This window comes from Drosophila takahashii, chromosome 3R (assembly GCF_030179915.1).
Source record: "Drosophila takahashii strain IR98-3 E-12201 chromosome 3R, DtakHiC1v2, whole genome shotgun sequence".
Taxonomy (NCBI): Eukaryota; Metazoa; Arthropoda; class Insecta; order Diptera; family Drosophilidae; genus Drosophila; species Drosophila takahashii.
The window spans coordinates 13982098-13998267 of record NC_091681.1 but is presented as its reverse complement, the minus strand read 5'-3'; the positions used below and the strand labels follow the sequence as shown (position 1 = coordinate 13998267).

Genomic DNA, 16170 nt, shown 5'->3' with positions numbered 1-16170 from the left:
TAGTATACTTTATTTCTAAACTTTATGTTTCCTTATAGTAAGCCATGAGTCCAGTGTACTTATTTGAATCTTTTAAAAGGTTTCCCTGCTTCTATATAACAGAACTTAAGTTCCTTCGTTAGAGCCAGATCGAATTTCAAAATCTAATTTTTGTGGTGAAATATTTTAATTTGGTGAAGGTTTTTCAAGTCTGTATTGAAACGAAAATGTGATTTTTTAACAAAAAGATTTACAAATATTTTTATCGTTGTGTTTTGTAACGTTGTTTTTATTTGAATTCGTTTTCCGTCGTTTGAAAGTTTTCTTTGCTAAATAAAAAATAGGAAAACATTTTTCGGCCAACACCATTTAAGGATTGTAAGTATAACTCTGAATATCTGTTAATATTATTTATCGCTTTATAAAAGGCAACATTGAATTTAAATATAAAACGGTAAAACAGTGTTTTCAAGCGCCAGAAAAAGAATGGTATAATTTGTACAATTGCTAATTGGAACGAAATCTGATTTTTTATCTGGCAACACTGAAACTGGCCAGTTAAGATACATTTCTTACATTGGCAGAACTGTTGCGTCGCTGTAGCTGCTCTGCCAATGTAAGAAAACGTTGTATCTTAACATTGCTGTTAGAAAACCATGAAATCTAACATTTAGGGGCGCCAAATTGGCGGAAGCGGGAAACTGGTTTGAGGCAACGGGCGCCCTCTATGGAAACGTAAAACTGACTTACGTATTACGTAACTGACACTTACGTTTTGACGCAACGCCGTTCTTGTGATGGTATTTTTTAGGGGCAAATATCGGCTGTTTGACAACACTGACAACAACTGTACTAGCGTGCGCGTATTTTACATTTACAATTAAAATTGGCGAAGCAAGTAAGTAGCGCGGGGCGGCCTTTTCCGGCTCTGCGAAAACTATATTTTTTCCTGGAATTTTCCACAATTTTTCAGCGCGCATTTTGCCGCACTTAGGCAAGTAACTGAAATTGTTTTTCTGCATATTTTTCCAGCTCGATTTTCGGCAAACAAAAAGCGAAGAAGAAGAGGAGGCAAGCGAAAATAAGTGAGCGTGTGTGTGTGTCTCGAGAGCGCTTCGGCAGTTTGTGTGTTTTGCGCCAGAGAGCGAAAGAGAGAGGTCTAGTGTGCGTGTGTGTGCGTGAAGGGACGCCGCTAAAAAAGGCGCAGAAAAGAAAAGAAAAGCGAGGATTTTCTTTATTCGCTTGCTAATTTAAAACCGCCAGCAAAATAATGGAGGAAGTTGCGGTAAAGAAGCGCGGTCGGCCGCCAAAGGCAGCCAGCGCTGGTGGATCCGCCTCGTCGGCGGCGGCGGCAGCTTCGCCGGGCGCCAAAAAGCGCGGTCGTCCCGCCAAGAACAAGGGAGCGAGTGCACCAAGCGGCGGCGGCGGCCAGCGGGGTCGCCCGCCCAAGGCGTCCAAAATCCAAAACGACGACGACGAGGATGAGGACGAGGAGGAGGAGGACTCCGGCAACGAGCTGGCCAACAACTCCTCCCCCTCGCCCCCGGCGAAGGGCAGGGGACGCCCCAGGAGCACCGGCGGCGGTGGCGGCGGAGATGCGGTCAAGACGCCCGGTTCCGCCAAAAAACGCAAGGCCGGCAGGCCCAAGAAGCATCAGCCCAGCGATAGCGAGGAGGAAGGCAAGTACAACAAAAGAGTTTTTACTGTACAGTAAAAATAAAATATATACAACTTCAAAAACCGTAAAAAAACTAAAAATTAAAAAATCTTCAGATTTTTGAAGTATTTCCAAAGTGTACAGTAGTACATAACTTATAAAATACCCCTTAATATATATTGTATATGTACCACTTAACATAAACCCCTTAAAAAAATTACATTACAATACGCAGTAAAAGGAGAAAAGTCGCAAACTTTGTGGTATATGCATGCAAAATCGGGCCCACTTTAAATGGTATTCGTGTACAGTATGTTCTTAGTATTGAAAAAAATAGTATGTTTTTTTTTCTTCGCAAAAGAAAAAATACACGCGCGACCTGAACTTTCAAGTCCAATAATCCTTTGAGACCGACCACCCACCTTCATTAGGCATTTATGAAGGTACAGTGCGTACGCAATATGAGAAATAAAAGTAAAGCGCATAATCACGGTTTTTTGTTGAATTTTTTTAAAACTCGCAGAATTACTATAACAAAAATAGCATATAATAATTACTGTTTACTTAAATAAGAAAATTTAAAAAGATATTCCTTTAAAATGTTGCAATGCCCCGAAAAGGACAGTAATCTTTCCTACATCTGACGGCCTTTTAAGTACAGTAAACAAATTTACGTGAACGCTGTAAGTCGCCTATTTCGCAGTTAATTTCCATATGTTTACTTTTGCGTATCTCTGTAATCTTTACATCTTGGTCTGTATCGTTTTTTATATAAACTCCCTTCAGGAATATACCCGTGCTGTATAAAAAAAAACATCCCGTTTCAAACTATGCGTGTGCTTATCCCTTTATTTGTTTGCTTTACACAAAACTCGTACCTTTATCTCGGCGCTACCTGGGGATTTTCACAGATCTTCAGGTAGACTCTGGGTTTCTACCTTGGGAATTTGCACCTCTGAACCTTTGCATAGAATGGGTCGCTAAGAAATAAGGTTGCGTGTTCCATAATTAAAGTAAAAACAAAATCAAATATATTTGTACTTTTTTTGTAAGGAAAAATACTGTTTTTAGATTTAATTATCGTGGTAGTTATAATTTTTTTGATTAGATATTTAATATTCAGCTTTCTGAAAATTTGCTACTTTTTTCAAAAAATTTCTTCTTAAGTCGGCATAAAATGTATTACATGATGAAAGTTGAATTATGTTACGAGGTATATTAGGATTATTAATTATAAGAATTATTGTTAATTTTTTAGTATTCCCTAAATAATTTGTTTACCAATATATTTAAAATTATTAACTTTATTTGTACGTATTTTTGGAGGGTTTTTTGGATATTTAATTTCAATAACAAAAATATATATTCTTTAAATAAATCTTTTAAATACATCTGTACATAACAATTTAAAATTCAATATGATTACAGTTCAACAGTACCAAAAATTGCTGATATTCTAATAATAATAAGTATCTATTTTTTCTTGATCTAACTTTCTATTCCACACGTTGTACGTTAACTAATTCCTTACATTTTTCGCACCGCAGACGATCAGGATGACGACGATGATAGCAGCAGCATTGAGGATCGTCGCCCAGTGGGCCGCCCGTCGACCACATCCGTCAACCTAAACATATCGCGCACTGGACGCGGTCAGGGCAGGCCGAAGAAGCGATCGAGTGCCGCCGAGTGGAATGGCGACGGGGAGGAGGCACCGGTGCCCAAGAAACGCGGTCGTCCGCCACAGAACAAGTCGGGAGGTGGCAGCGGCGGTGGCAACAGTGCCTACGTGCCCACCGGTCGTCCGCGCGGTCGTCCAAAGGCCAATGCCGCTCCCGCTGAGAAGCAGGTGGCCGAGGACAATGGCGACGATCAGGAGGACGAGACCTCCGTGGATGAGGCGCACAGCTCGCCGGAGAAGACGGCAGTGGCGCCGAAGAAGCGCGGACGTCCCGCCCTCTCCGCCGGAAAGTCGCCCAAGGAGGGAACTCCGAAGCCACGTGGTCGCCCACCAAAAAATGCAACCAACAACGACGATGCAGATGATGCCGATTCCACCGACCAGGCCGAGCACAACTCCAAAAAGGAGTCGAACGATGAGGAGCGTCGTCCGGATGGAACACCAACCAAAGGAGATGGCCTCAAATATAACTCCGATGGCGATAATGATGCCAACGAGGAATATGTTTCGGATGTCTACAACGATGCCGAATCGGTAGCTGCCTAAACATTTAACAACATTTCCATACACCCCTAAAAATCAACACAAAATGAATATTGAAAAAAAAGAGAAAAACCATTATCTGCAACTAAGACATGAAACCTTAAGTACGGGACAAGACCATAAAATACAAAAACACCAGGAGAGGACCTACTGGACTTTCGTGAACCTTCCCCTCCTTAAACAACAAACATTAACTACATACATATTCCGATTTATTGCCGAGACGTAATGACGTGTAATTTGAAAAATGATTTCTAAATTGATTGACATTTTCAAATAAATAACAATATGTATTAGAGTAGTTCAATATGTTTCTCTTTCGGGGGAAGGTTCCAAAGACCATATAATTTTTGCGGAATAAATCCAATGTATTTCATTTTAATAAGTAATTTGAGTTGATTGCAGCTAATTCAATCGTTTACAAATTTAAATAAACGCATTAGACCTAAATATGTGATTTTATTGGGAGGAAAGTAAACTTGGGTTGAATTTCATAAAAAGCGTATTTTGAAAAGGTATCGATTCTTATCGATGTTTTAACGGTTCTGGGGATAATTTGCCGCTTTGGGGTGGAAATATTTGCATTCATCTACTTTTTAGTGAGGCGTTCTTGTCTACTTTTATAAAATTAAAAATGCTAGGTAACCACAAATTTTGTCAGGGTACTTTATCTACCATTTAAATATTTCGGGTGTAGATAATTTGCAAGAGTTGCCACACTTTCGTGCGGTGTCAATCTGGCTCCACCCTTCAAAACATATAATTCCAATTTAAGTTAAATATGAGTTTATAAGTCATCGAAAGTAAAACAATTTAATCTAAAATACATTTTAGACCAATTTATCATACCCAGGGGGATATCATTTGTTTATATGCAATCCTAACATTTTCTATAACCGAAGGCGATTTCGAAGATGATGGCGTAGCCACAGCCAGTGAATTTGTTAGGGAGGATTCTTTATTATCCTTATTTATGCAGTTCATTATTTTCCTGCAAATTGATATTACTTATAATTTTACTTAAGGAAAAATAGTACATATTCCGAAAGTAATTGGGCCTGTTAAAACAACTGCCATTACTGGCTATATTCAATGTAACTAAATGCAAATATTGATCTTTTGCAAATTTTTGGGACATGTCCGAAACATATTCATATGTATGTATTAGACTGGGTCGATTTGTATGGGCAAAAAAAAGTGATAAATCGTAGGGGGGGAACGCAATCTTAAAAGAATTCTAAGCAATATTGCAAAAGAAACTATATCTTGAAAACCACGTTTGACCCTCCGCATTTGCAAAAGAAAAAAACCCAGTATTTGATGAAAAATATCACAGTAGCCATAAAATTTCTACAGTAGAATAGACCTGAAAAACGTAAAAAATCGTTTGGGCGGAAAACAATCTCTGGGCATTTCTAAGCTATATTGCCCAAGAAACTATATGCCATAAACCACGTTTGGCCCTCCGCATTTGCAAGAGAAAAATACTGGTATTTCGTTTTACTTTTGAGTAAAATATCATAGTAGCCGAGAAATATTTGTCAATTCTTAATTCTCCCCTTTGTTAAAAATGTTTTGTTCTCTTTAAAGCATTTTTTTAATACTGTTATTTTGTATATTATATTGGCCAATATGTCTTAGAATGGTCCATTGATTATGTTCCGCCCAAACGATTTATATCTTTTTTCGCGTCCACACAAATGTTCCAAAGTCAAGGCTACTGAGATATTTTTCATCAAAAAACCAGTATTGTTCTCATGCAAATGCGGAAGGTTAAGCGTGGTTTCCAAGGCATAGTTTCTTTGGCAATGTTGCTTAGAATAGTCTATAGAATACGTTCCCCCCCTACGATTTGTTGACCTCCAAATCGACCCACCCTAGTATGTATATATGTAAATTATTTTCTAATAGCGTTTTCCCACAGTAAGTCCGTCATCCAAATTTGAAGGACTTTAACGGACTTTTTATGTGATAGTTATACGATGTTTTTTCGGTGCAACTCTAAATTCTTCTGAAATTTATTATAATATTATAAGATAAGATTAGAAGAACGGAAATTTTGAACAGTTTGACCGAGTTGAAATCTCTCTTTATACATGTTGAGATGAGCAACTGCCCTTCTAGTCAGCTGTTATTGGATGGTAAATGTGGACGTGTTCTGTGGGAACACGAGTGTCACATTTGATTTGAAATTTCAGCTGTTTCCAACGGATGGACTTTATGGACGGAAATATGGAAGGTATACATAACTGGGACATTTTTGGAACGGCAAAACCTTATGGACCATCCGTACAACGGATGATGGATTTGATATATACCCTTTGGATTTTTGACAAATGTAAATCTCCGATTTATATGCTCTGCATATACACTATCCGTCATTCGGTAACAGGTGTCTTGATTTGAACTTGGCAAAACTATCGAACAATAAGGTTCTCTGTTTATTATTTTCTAAAATAGCTTTAAAAAGCCGGATTACGAATTGCTGATGGATTGAATGTATTGATTTGAGCGACATTGGTTTTTAACGGATTTCTTCACCATCACAATGGTATATTTTTCTTCATTTGGTATATTTTGTACGACAAAAAAGTATTTTTCAGCACGTTTCGCGTTGGTATATTCGAACGGTCACCCTGCGGTCTCACTAAATGTTCGCGCGTAAGAAGAAGCAGACCTAGAACGGCGTGCTTGTAATATGTAAATTTTTCAAATAAGCTAAGGTGTGTGTGCCCAACAACAATAAAAAAAGAAATCTATTCAAACTGGTACCAATTGGTGATAATTCGATACTAATGTTTTCCCCTCCAATCGGCAGTAAATAAGAATCAAATTTGCGGCTGCAAAAAATCAGAAATTGATAAAAAAAAAGCCGCAAACAAAAACAAAACAAACACCCTGGTGTGTGTGTATGTATGCGCGAGTGTTCGGCTGTTTGTGCGGCTGTGTGTGTTTGTGTGCGTCTGGCGTCTAATCAAATTTGGCATGCCCCTAAAATCGATTGATAAATAATATATAAACAATTTGGCCGGCGCAGCGCAATTCATTTGCCAGGGTGAAGAATGAAAAAGCCAGAACTGGGGTGACAAAAGAAGAAGAAAATGTGTAATCAATTTATATAAATATTTTGCGCGCATGTTAATAAAAGTAAAATAATTTGTCGGCCTTTTGTGCTCACACCCCCGCTCTCTTTGAGCATGCCCACTGCTCTCTCTGTTGATTTCGCACGTTTGCCAACACTGCGCTCATTTTGGGGTTCTTGTTCTCTCCTCTCTCTCGCTCGCACTCCTTGTTGTAGTTGTAGTTGTATTTGGCCAGTGTGTCTTTGCATTTAGCTTTTATTATCGTTTTGCGACGGACGGCGGCGACGTTGAGGAAATTCCTGGCCGATTTCTTCTTCATCATCCTGTGTAAATAATTGTAATTTAAATAATCTAAATTTCGTGTTAACGAAAGCACACACACACCATCAGAGGAAATGCAGATGCGAAGGCTTTTTTAAGTGCATGTGTAAGTGCCTCGATACGAAAACGAAAAAACTGCCAAAAACCGTAAAATACTCCTGTTTCGTTTTACATTGTCATCATCGGGTTTCCCTTTTCCTCTGCGGCGGCTCGTGTATGAGTGCGTACTTCCAGACCGCTTTTTGTATATATGCAAACATGTATAAATAGTTTGCGAATTTACTTAGTATATTGGCCGAAAAAGGTAAAAATCAATTAAGTGTGTGCCTGAATAATTGATACGGTTCCTGTTCCCTTTTTTTGTTGCTGAAATATTTTTCCGATTGTGCGTGTGTGTGTTTCATTATTTCCTTATTCCATCGTGTTCTTCCTTTCGAGCGGCGGCCATTTGGCTGCTCTGCTTCTTCCTTCTCCCCGCCTCGCCCTCCGCCTTCGTCGGCTATGTGTGTGTAAGTGCGTTCGCTCTTTCTCTCTCTCGGGACGCCTTGCATTTGTATATACGTGCTTTTCCCAATAAGAACGCCAAACTACCAACTAACTGATTAAACAATTCGATGGGTTTAATTATTAATTATTTATCGGCCGCGCCTCCTTTGTTTTGTCAGCCATCTCTTTTATGGTTTATCTTTATGTTTGTTTTTATATTCCCGAGCGTGCGTGCGGGTGTGTGCGTGTTTCCAGGGGCCCAGCATTCGCTCTCTCTCTGTCTCCCAATCCCTTTTCGCATGCTGCACTTGTCTCTCCGCGAAGAGAGTCTTTTTCAGGGGGGCGAGAAAGGTAGAAAAGGAGAGCTGGAGATTCTCGTAAACAACCAACAAAAAAAATAATAAGAAAAACCGACCCACTCGCATTCTTCTCGCTGAAAACGTAACCTCAAATGTTTGCGGCCGCCTTTCGCCTTCGTCTTCGTTTCGTTTTCTTCGCCATTCGTTCTGTCGCATTCGCTCATCGTCTGCCGGCATCGTTGTTCTTGTTACTGTTTTTGTTGTTCTTGCTCCTCTGTGTGTATGTTAATTTTATGTGTTTTCCATTTTCAACCGCCCCTCCCCTCGCACCCCACCACCCCCCGCCTCAGCCGTTGTCTTTGCGCTTTTGGCTTCCCTTCGCGGGGGGCGCTTTAATTCTGTCCAGAAGTTTGCCAAGCTCCAGATATACATTTATTTTTCAGATCGTTGAAACGATATTACGTGTAATTTTATTACGAACCTAAAATCATTATTTCCATAAGCCTAAATTAAAAAACAGTTATGTTTTTGAAATCCTTTAACCGAATGATTAAGTGATCCTAAAGGTGGAGGTTTTTTAGAATTTGCAATTTTTATATACATTTTTTAAATAATTCCAGAATTTTTTCCAAGTTGCAGAGGTTGATACTAGAATTGATTTCTTCTTTTTAATAGTACTTATTTTTTTTCGAATTTTATAAAAGGGTAAAATGAATAAAGTTTTTATGCTAATATTTTATTACACTTTAACTCTATGTAAATAAAAATATTTCTTTTGATAAATCAGTCCGAATAAAATATCATTCGGTCTTGGATTATTTCTTTTTTGCTGAAAAATGAGTCAAACGAAAAGTTAGACCTTCGATATATTTTCTTTCTACGATAACTTTGAAACTGCAACATAAAACCCTATCTTATCGTATGCAAACTTTTTGCCGCGAATCTAAGGCCCCAACGGATCGATAGTTAATTAAAAATAATTCAAATAATTAACTGTAGATTAAAAACTGTGATGTATGTAACTAAACTCACTTATTGATAATGAAACATTCTTATCTTTTGTCATTACTTTACTTTTAATTGAATTTTAAGTGTATTTCACCTATCGGTCTGCGAAGAAAGCTAATTTCATTTTCCGTATTTTTCGCGCATGATTCAGCTTTGCGTTGTTCTATGGATAGTCTTCTTCTTTGACTTGTTCTTGGGGCTCCTGTTCCTCAAACGACCCCGCCCCCTTTGCCGCCCCTTGGCATCGACTTTGTTATTGTTTTCGTAATGAGGAAATCATGGCTAGTATTTGTTCTTACTCGTCTTTCAGTTTTAGAAGAATTTGTTTTGCTTTTATTCGCCCCTTGTGCGCTTTATTTTGTTGATTATTATTATGCGCCTTGTCTGCTGTCTGTGTTATCGGATTCTTTTCTTTTACCATGACCAGCTCAAAGTTTTTAATCGCACAAAGTACAGTGGTTCCAGTGTTCTTCAAATGGGAGGCAAAAATATACCTTATCTTTTATGAGGAACCGTTGCTAATTGCCAATTAATAAATGACTAAATGCAGAATTCGTCTACTAATCAAAATTCCCACTTGTATTTCTCATTCCAGTTTGTGTATATTTTCATCATTAAAACGTCGTGTAAATTAAAATTCATCCTAATTATAATTAATAAACTACATTAATAAACGGAAATTCCACAATTCTCAAAAATAAATCTGTAAAAATTCAAGTTTTAACCAATTCTCATACGTAATTAAATAAATAAAGTTCAGTTTTGTTAAGTCCCACAAAAAAACAACAGCTGTGCAACTGTGTAAAATATTATTCATAATTTTGTGTAAATTTATGTAAAAAAAAAGAAAGAGAAAACCAACCCCGACAACCAAACCAAACGAAGAAAAGTAATTTTTTTTTGAGCAAAAAGTGTTAAAAAAAATGTCAGCAAAGCCTGTAAAATAAATGTTAAATATATTAAGCAAAAAGTGTGGTTTCTTTTACAACAAATAAAACAAGTGTAAATCGGAAGAGAAAATTTCAAAAAATACTAAAACATTTGTGAATATTTCGAAACGTCGAATCGTGTTGAAAAGCAGCGCGTGTGTGGTCTTTTTTTGTGGTTTTTGAAGTAAATCCAATAAAAGTTGGCAATACGCGCAAAATTGTCAGCTGCGATAGCTAGGAAAAGCCTCCAAAATTGAGCTCCTAACCGCGCCCACAATTGCCATATCGACGCCCTCGCCGCAGCAGCAACATCAACAACAGCAGCAGCAGCAACAGCAACACCAGCAACTCTATCAGCAACATCAACAGCAGCAGCAGCAACATTACGGTCCACCACCGCCCTATTTTCAACAGCTACACCAGCAGCAACACCAACAGCAGCAGCAACAGCAACGCCAGCAGCAGCAACACCAGCAACATATGAAGTTTTTGGGTGGTAACGATGATCGCAATGGCCGCGGAGGCGTCGGCGTTGGCACGGATGCCATTGTGGTAGGATCTCGCGGTGGCGTTGCCCAGGATGCCGCCGATGCAGCCGGTGCCGCCGCAGCCGCCGCCGTCGGCTATGTCTTCCAGCAACGCCCATCTCCCGGAGGCGTGGGCGTGGGCGGAGTGGGTGGCGGCGTGCCAGGGGTTGGTGCTGTGGGCTCGACCTTGCACGAGGCCGCTGCCGCCGAGTACGCCGCTCACTTTGCCCAGAAGCAACAGCAGACACGATGGGCGTGCGGTGACGACGGCCATGGGATTGATGTAAGTAATCCAGATATTAAAATATGATATTTTTGGGGATCCTTTAAGGGATTTAGGGGTTATCTACTCAACCCATTTATCGGGAATTTAAAATACAAAAAGGATCTTTAAGCATACTTTTTTTTGTGAAGTATTTGTATAAATTCTTGATCAGGATCTGAAGGTAATCGATATATCAATGTCCGTATGCTTTAATACCGTTTGCTTGTTAAACTTTCGTAGTTGTCTTAAAATATGTGTACTCATATCGACGTCTTTATCCTGAAGCTCCCATAGGATAAAACTTACAAAATTAAGCTGAAATTGAAGAAATATGTTTTCTATCTATACCATTCTAGTCACATTTTCATTTGTGAAATCTGCAGGGGTTATTAAACTTTCGGATTGCCGAATATTGCTTCCGTTCTCTTTAGTGTGAAAATTTGCTTAAAATGCCACAGATTACCTTTTTTTTAAGCTGATAACTATTCTGATTTTACTTATTATCCCAATTTTTGATCTATATTTAAAAGTAAACGACAGGGCATAGTAGAAACAAAATTTTTTAGTTTGCAAAACTAAATTTTCTTTATACATATGGGCACTTCCAAAATGTCGCTCGGGACATTTGCACACCTTTAAAGTTGAAAAAAATTGTAAAACAATGGTTTTAAATTTTAATTATTGGCTTTTCTTTTCACTCTTCCCAAGCTCTATTTTTGGTAAAAATCTTGATTTTGTACCACTTTTAGTTTTTAAGATATCGGTAAAAAACTGCCGTATTCGCTCGGGACAAAAATAGAAGTGGATTTCGGGGAAGTTCATACAACACCAGAAATTAGCGAATTCTGATGGAATATTTTGATGCGATTTTTTTAGAATGTTGTTCAAACATGTCGCTTTGAAATGCTTTTGGTTTTACTCAAAAATTCTTTGCCGCTTATTTTTAATGCAGTTTCAACCACATTCGCTCGGGACATGTCGCTCGGGACATTTTTTCCGACTGTTTTGTAAAGCGGATTTCTTTACCTCTATCTCTCAATTGCTGGATGTTTTGCTTTTAACTTAATAGTTTAGCATGTGAATGAAGCGTTCAGTACAGAAAAATGTCACATATTAGCATTCCTATAGGATAAATTAACAACAGAAGACAAGTTCAAAAAATAACCAAAAAATAGCCAAAAACTGATTTTTGCGTATATTGGTCGGGTTTGTCATAAAAATAATCAAACTATACTCCAAATTTGTAGTTAAGCTCAGTATCCAACTAATTAGAAACTAATATCGGGGCAAAATCATGTGGAAATATGTTTTATTCAAGTTTCAAGGTTTTTGGCTTGGTGGACTTTTTTTTGGAAGTGCCCATATATACTTTAATTTAGTATTAAATTCAGGTTGTATTATAAACTCTAAATGCATTATTATTTAAGGAATCGTAATTTGATTTCAAACTGGGTTAGATAGGAATCAAATAAGAATCTTTTTTCTCATAAATAAATGTTCCTTGATGCAACTAGCATCGATTGCATTTTACGCAATTCTCTTCTGTTTCACTCTTTATTTCCTGTTTTGGTATTTGGTAATTTTTAGCTGTGCTGCTTCTTGATTAGATTTTGCGGCTTCTTCAATTGGGTGGTTGAATTCTGGGCTTTAAAACTGTCTCAGTTGACCTCCCCTCCGCAGATTGTATAAGCTGCTAAGGTCGGTGTCTGCCAAAAATGGTTGCATAAACAGATTATCACAATTTGGCATTGACACACAGCAGCCAATGAAATCGCATGAATTGGAAAGCGAAGACTAAGAAAGGAGATTAAGTTGCAGAAGGAGGCGACATTAATCAAGAACATTGTTTTATTTACGTCTCTGAACTTAATGATTTTTAATAAATAAAGAAGGAATGTAGAAAATGCTTTAAATGCTTAAAATTAAAAGTCAATTAGAACCAAGACTATATTTTAAATCGAATGACGTACTCAAAAATGAGTCACTATCCTAACTAGATTCAATAACAACCTGCATTTTTGGTCGAATAAATCTTAAAAAGTTGAACTTAATGATACTTAATAAATAAAGAAGAAGTGTATACACTCATAGAAATTTTCCGGTAAAATCGCCCTAAAAACAGGGAAAATCGCCCTAAAACGGGGGTCAATGGCGACTAGGCGACAAATCTAGGGCGAATCGCCATAAAAATAATACCAAAAAAAAACAAAAAAAAATCGATTAATTTTTCGATGATGGGGGGGGGGGTGTGTGTGTGTGTGTGTTGGTTGATATTTCCTGAGAACAGGACTCAACACATACACACACACACACAGACACGAACATCGTTTCAGATAATTTGTTTCTTGAATTGTCGGCTATACCGGACGATGCTGTTGGGGGCAGGAGGCAGCAGACTTGTATAACCGCCGGTTATAACTGAAAAATCATCTTTGTAATCGAATTAAGGAGATGTATATAAGGAGAAAAAACAACTTACTTGAGAAAAACATTAGGGTGTCTCTACGAGGGTTCGAACCCACGGCCTCTCGAGTTGGAGTCTAACGGTCTAGCGCTGCACCACAGTCCCATCGAGCTATGCAACGTACAAACCCTGTACACATCTTATTTTTTTGCGGTCTAAGTTATACAAACAAAAAATTGTATTTTTTGCTGGTGACATGGATACTTTGGGCCGTTTCCTCGCATGCTTAACATAAATTAGTCTTTAAACTCAGAATTTCCATATGTATTTAGGTTTTTAAGACTACTTTAAATTTAACACGCGGACGAAAAAACTTAATTAGTAATAAAAACTGTAATAAAAAAAAAAGTGTTGACTCACACAGGAATCGAACCCACGACCTGTATTTTCAAACAGCAAAGCTGAAAGTGCGAGTGCTTAGACCGCTGGGCTACCCATTCTTACTCACTTGTCTTGACTTGTCAACTACACACACATGTACATAACATGTTTTACATGTATGTATTCATTTATTGCGTCATAAAATTTCGCCCTAAAAAACAGGGCAAATTGGCCTTTTTGGAGAAACTAACCCTAAAAAATATTTTCCATGGCGATTTTTCGTATATTTAGGGCTAGCCACCCGTATAATAAGAAAATTTTTTGTAGCTTTAGGGCGACCGCGGTTTTAGGGCGACTTTTCTAGTATTTAGGTAAAAATTTCTATGAGTGTAAAATGCTTTACCGTAAAATTAAAAGTCAATTGGAACCAAGACTATGTTTAAAATCGAATGACGTACTTAAAGATGAGTCACTATTCTAAATAGATTCAATAACAATCTGAATTTTTGGTAGGATAAATCTTAAAAAACAAAAAAAAATTTTAAAAATATAATATAAAATAAATATATATTTATATCATTGTTAAAAAAGTATCTAAGACAAGTCAGATCGTTTACAGTTTTAATTTAAAAGCTTAACCGTGTGTTTATTTCTGTTTTCTATTTTAGAACCCGGACAAATGGAAGTACAATCCGCCGATGAATCCGGCTAACGCTGCCCCTGGCGGACCGCCGGGAAATGGTAGTAATGGTGGCCCCGGCGCCATTGGAACCATCGGCATGGGCAGCGGACTGGGCAGCATGGGCGGCGGTGGAGGCGGCGGTGGAGGCGGCGGAGGAGCTGGTGGCGGGAATAATAGTGGATCCGGCACAAATGGCGGCCTCCATCATCCATCGATGGCCGCTGCAGCAGCCAATATGGCCGCCATGCAACAGGCGGCGGCGGTGGCCAAGCACAATCACATGATGTCGCAGGCAGCAGCCGCAGCTGCAGCTCAACAGCAGCAGCAACATCAGCAGCATCCACACCAGCAACATCCCCAGCAGCAACAACAGCAGCAGCAGCAGCAGGCTCAGAATCAGGGGCATCCACATCACCTAATGGGCGGTGGCAATGGACTGGGCAATGGCAACGGTCTGGGAATCCAACATCCCGGCCAGCAGCAGCAGCAACAGCAGCAGCAGCAGCAACATCCCGGCCAGTATAACTCGAATTTGCTCAACCATGCAGCTGCCTTGGGTCACATGTCATCGTATGCCCAATCGGGCGGCAGTATGTACGACCATCATGGTGGAGCCATGCATCCGGGAATGAACGGGGGAATGCCCAAGCCACCGCCACTGGGTCCTCCTGGAGCCGGAGGACCGCAGGACTATGTCTACATGGGTGGCCAGACCACCGTGCCCATGGGCGCCGCAATGATGCCGCCCCAGAATCAATATATGAACAGCTCCGCTGTTGCAGCTGCCAATCGGAATGCAGCGGTGAGTAATAGGTTAATTTTCTTGGCTTCCAATAATTAATCGAATAAATGTGAGTTAGATATTTAGTGAGAACAAAAGAGGGAAATCTCTAGATAATTCAATCGATACTAATCAGTGTCCTCTTTATGACCTTTAATACAACGATAAATAATAAATTGATAAGCCAATAATTTCTGCTAATTAGTTAACCTTGTTTGGTTACCAATAGATATTGATTGGGTTAGTTTGCTTAACCTGTTTTGCTACCACAAATGAGTTACTGAAAGGATGTTTCTGTTCTTCTTTTTCGCCTATCCATCAAAGCAAGATACATTAAAAGATGACTCATCTCCTTCTATTTTATTAACCGAAAAGCATGAAAGCTTTGTCATCACTCTCATTTGTCATATTATTTGGCGTTTATTTGAAGAACTTAAAGTTGATAGTTGTCAACTAAATAGCCAAAACCAATTCAGCAGAATGGTCGAAAAAGGGTCTTCACAAAAAGTTATGGCTAAGTGGCCTTAATAGAGCTCTTACACGTTTAAATCGAAAGTTTATTCCCAAATAAAAATAAAGTAGGCGAAACTTTAACCATTCAATTTCATTTGATGATATTTTCTTGCTAGATTAATCAATAATTTTGTTTGTGGTTTTACTAGGTTTCCCTTATACTTTTTCTTTAGTTAGAATTTTCGGGAAAACTTTTCGTTTTCATACCCCAACTTTCTTTAGATAGCTTTTTTTCAGTTTGGGCCTCATAAAATTATTGTTAGGGGCATTACAAAGTTTGAATTAATGACTATTTATAGTTTGTTATTACTTGTTGGGATTTAATATGTTGTTAGGATTTTGTCATCAATAATTTTTATAAATTCTTTGGGACCATACACATTTTTAAAAGTGAATATTTCGCTGATTTTACCATTCTTTGGTTTCTTGTTTGGCTCTTCATTTCTTCTTCTTCTCGGTGTCTGTCTGTATTTCTTTATTCGTGTCTTTGCTGCACTGCTAATGGAGATAAATGTAGAAATATAGGGGACGAGAGAAAAAAGAGGGGCGGGGCGGGCCTAAAATACATAGATCCCATTCCGGTTGCAATATTTCAGCCTTATAAAGCCAGAACATTGCACATGCCACACAG

The 16170-nt window shown here is 38.6% G+C and overlaps 2 protein-coding genes and 1 long non-coding RNA gene across 6 annotated transcripts in view; 2 read left to right on the top strand and 1 right to left on the bottom strand.

Moving 5' to 3' along the window:
* Window positions 1-106: 106 nt before the first annotated feature.
* On the top strand, window positions 107-4310 carry D1 (D1 chromosomal protein). 2 transcript variants are annotated; one of them, XM_070216791.1, is made up of 3 exons: window positions 107-357; window positions 1012-1658; window positions 3184-4310. In XM_070216791.1, exons 2-3 carry the CDS (start codon window positions 1250-1252, stop codon window positions 3861-3863), a joined length of 1089 nt encoding a protein of 362 aa, XP_070072892.1. In that variant the 5' UTR covers window positions 107-357; window positions 1012-1249; the 3' UTR covers window positions 3864-4310. The 2 variants fall into 2 exon arrangements, with proteins under 2 accessions (XP_070072892.1, XP_070072890.1); XM_070216789.1 differs by lacking the exon at window positions 107-357 and adding an exon at window positions 754-877.
* A 2161-nt stretch (window positions 4311-6471) lies between these two features.
* pum (pumilio) overlaps window positions 6472-16170 on the top strand; it is a 192476-nt gene continuing 182777 nt past the window's right edge. For 2 of the 3 annotated variants that reach the window (XM_070217617.1, XM_070217616.1), the window contains exons 1-3: window positions 6472-6583; window positions 9653-10796; window positions 14232-15047. In XM_070217617.1, the coding sequence (XP_070073718.1) occupies window positions 10467-10796; window positions 14232-15047 (1146 nt within the window). In that variant the 5' untranslated portion in view covers window positions 6472-6583; window positions 9653-10466. Of the gene's footprint in view, window positions 6584-7198; window positions 7371-9652; window positions 10797-14231; window positions 15048-16170 lie in introns of those variants that run through there. The other variant, XM_070217615.1, reaches the window with a different exon arrangement.
* Window positions 6967-7463, bottom strand: LOC138913589 (uncharacterized). Its single transcript, XR_011419377.1, has 2 exons — window positions 7328-7463; window positions 6967-7266 (listed from the first exon to the last, which is right to left on the bottom strand). It is a non-coding gene; the product is annotated as an uncharacterized lncRNA (long non-coding RNA).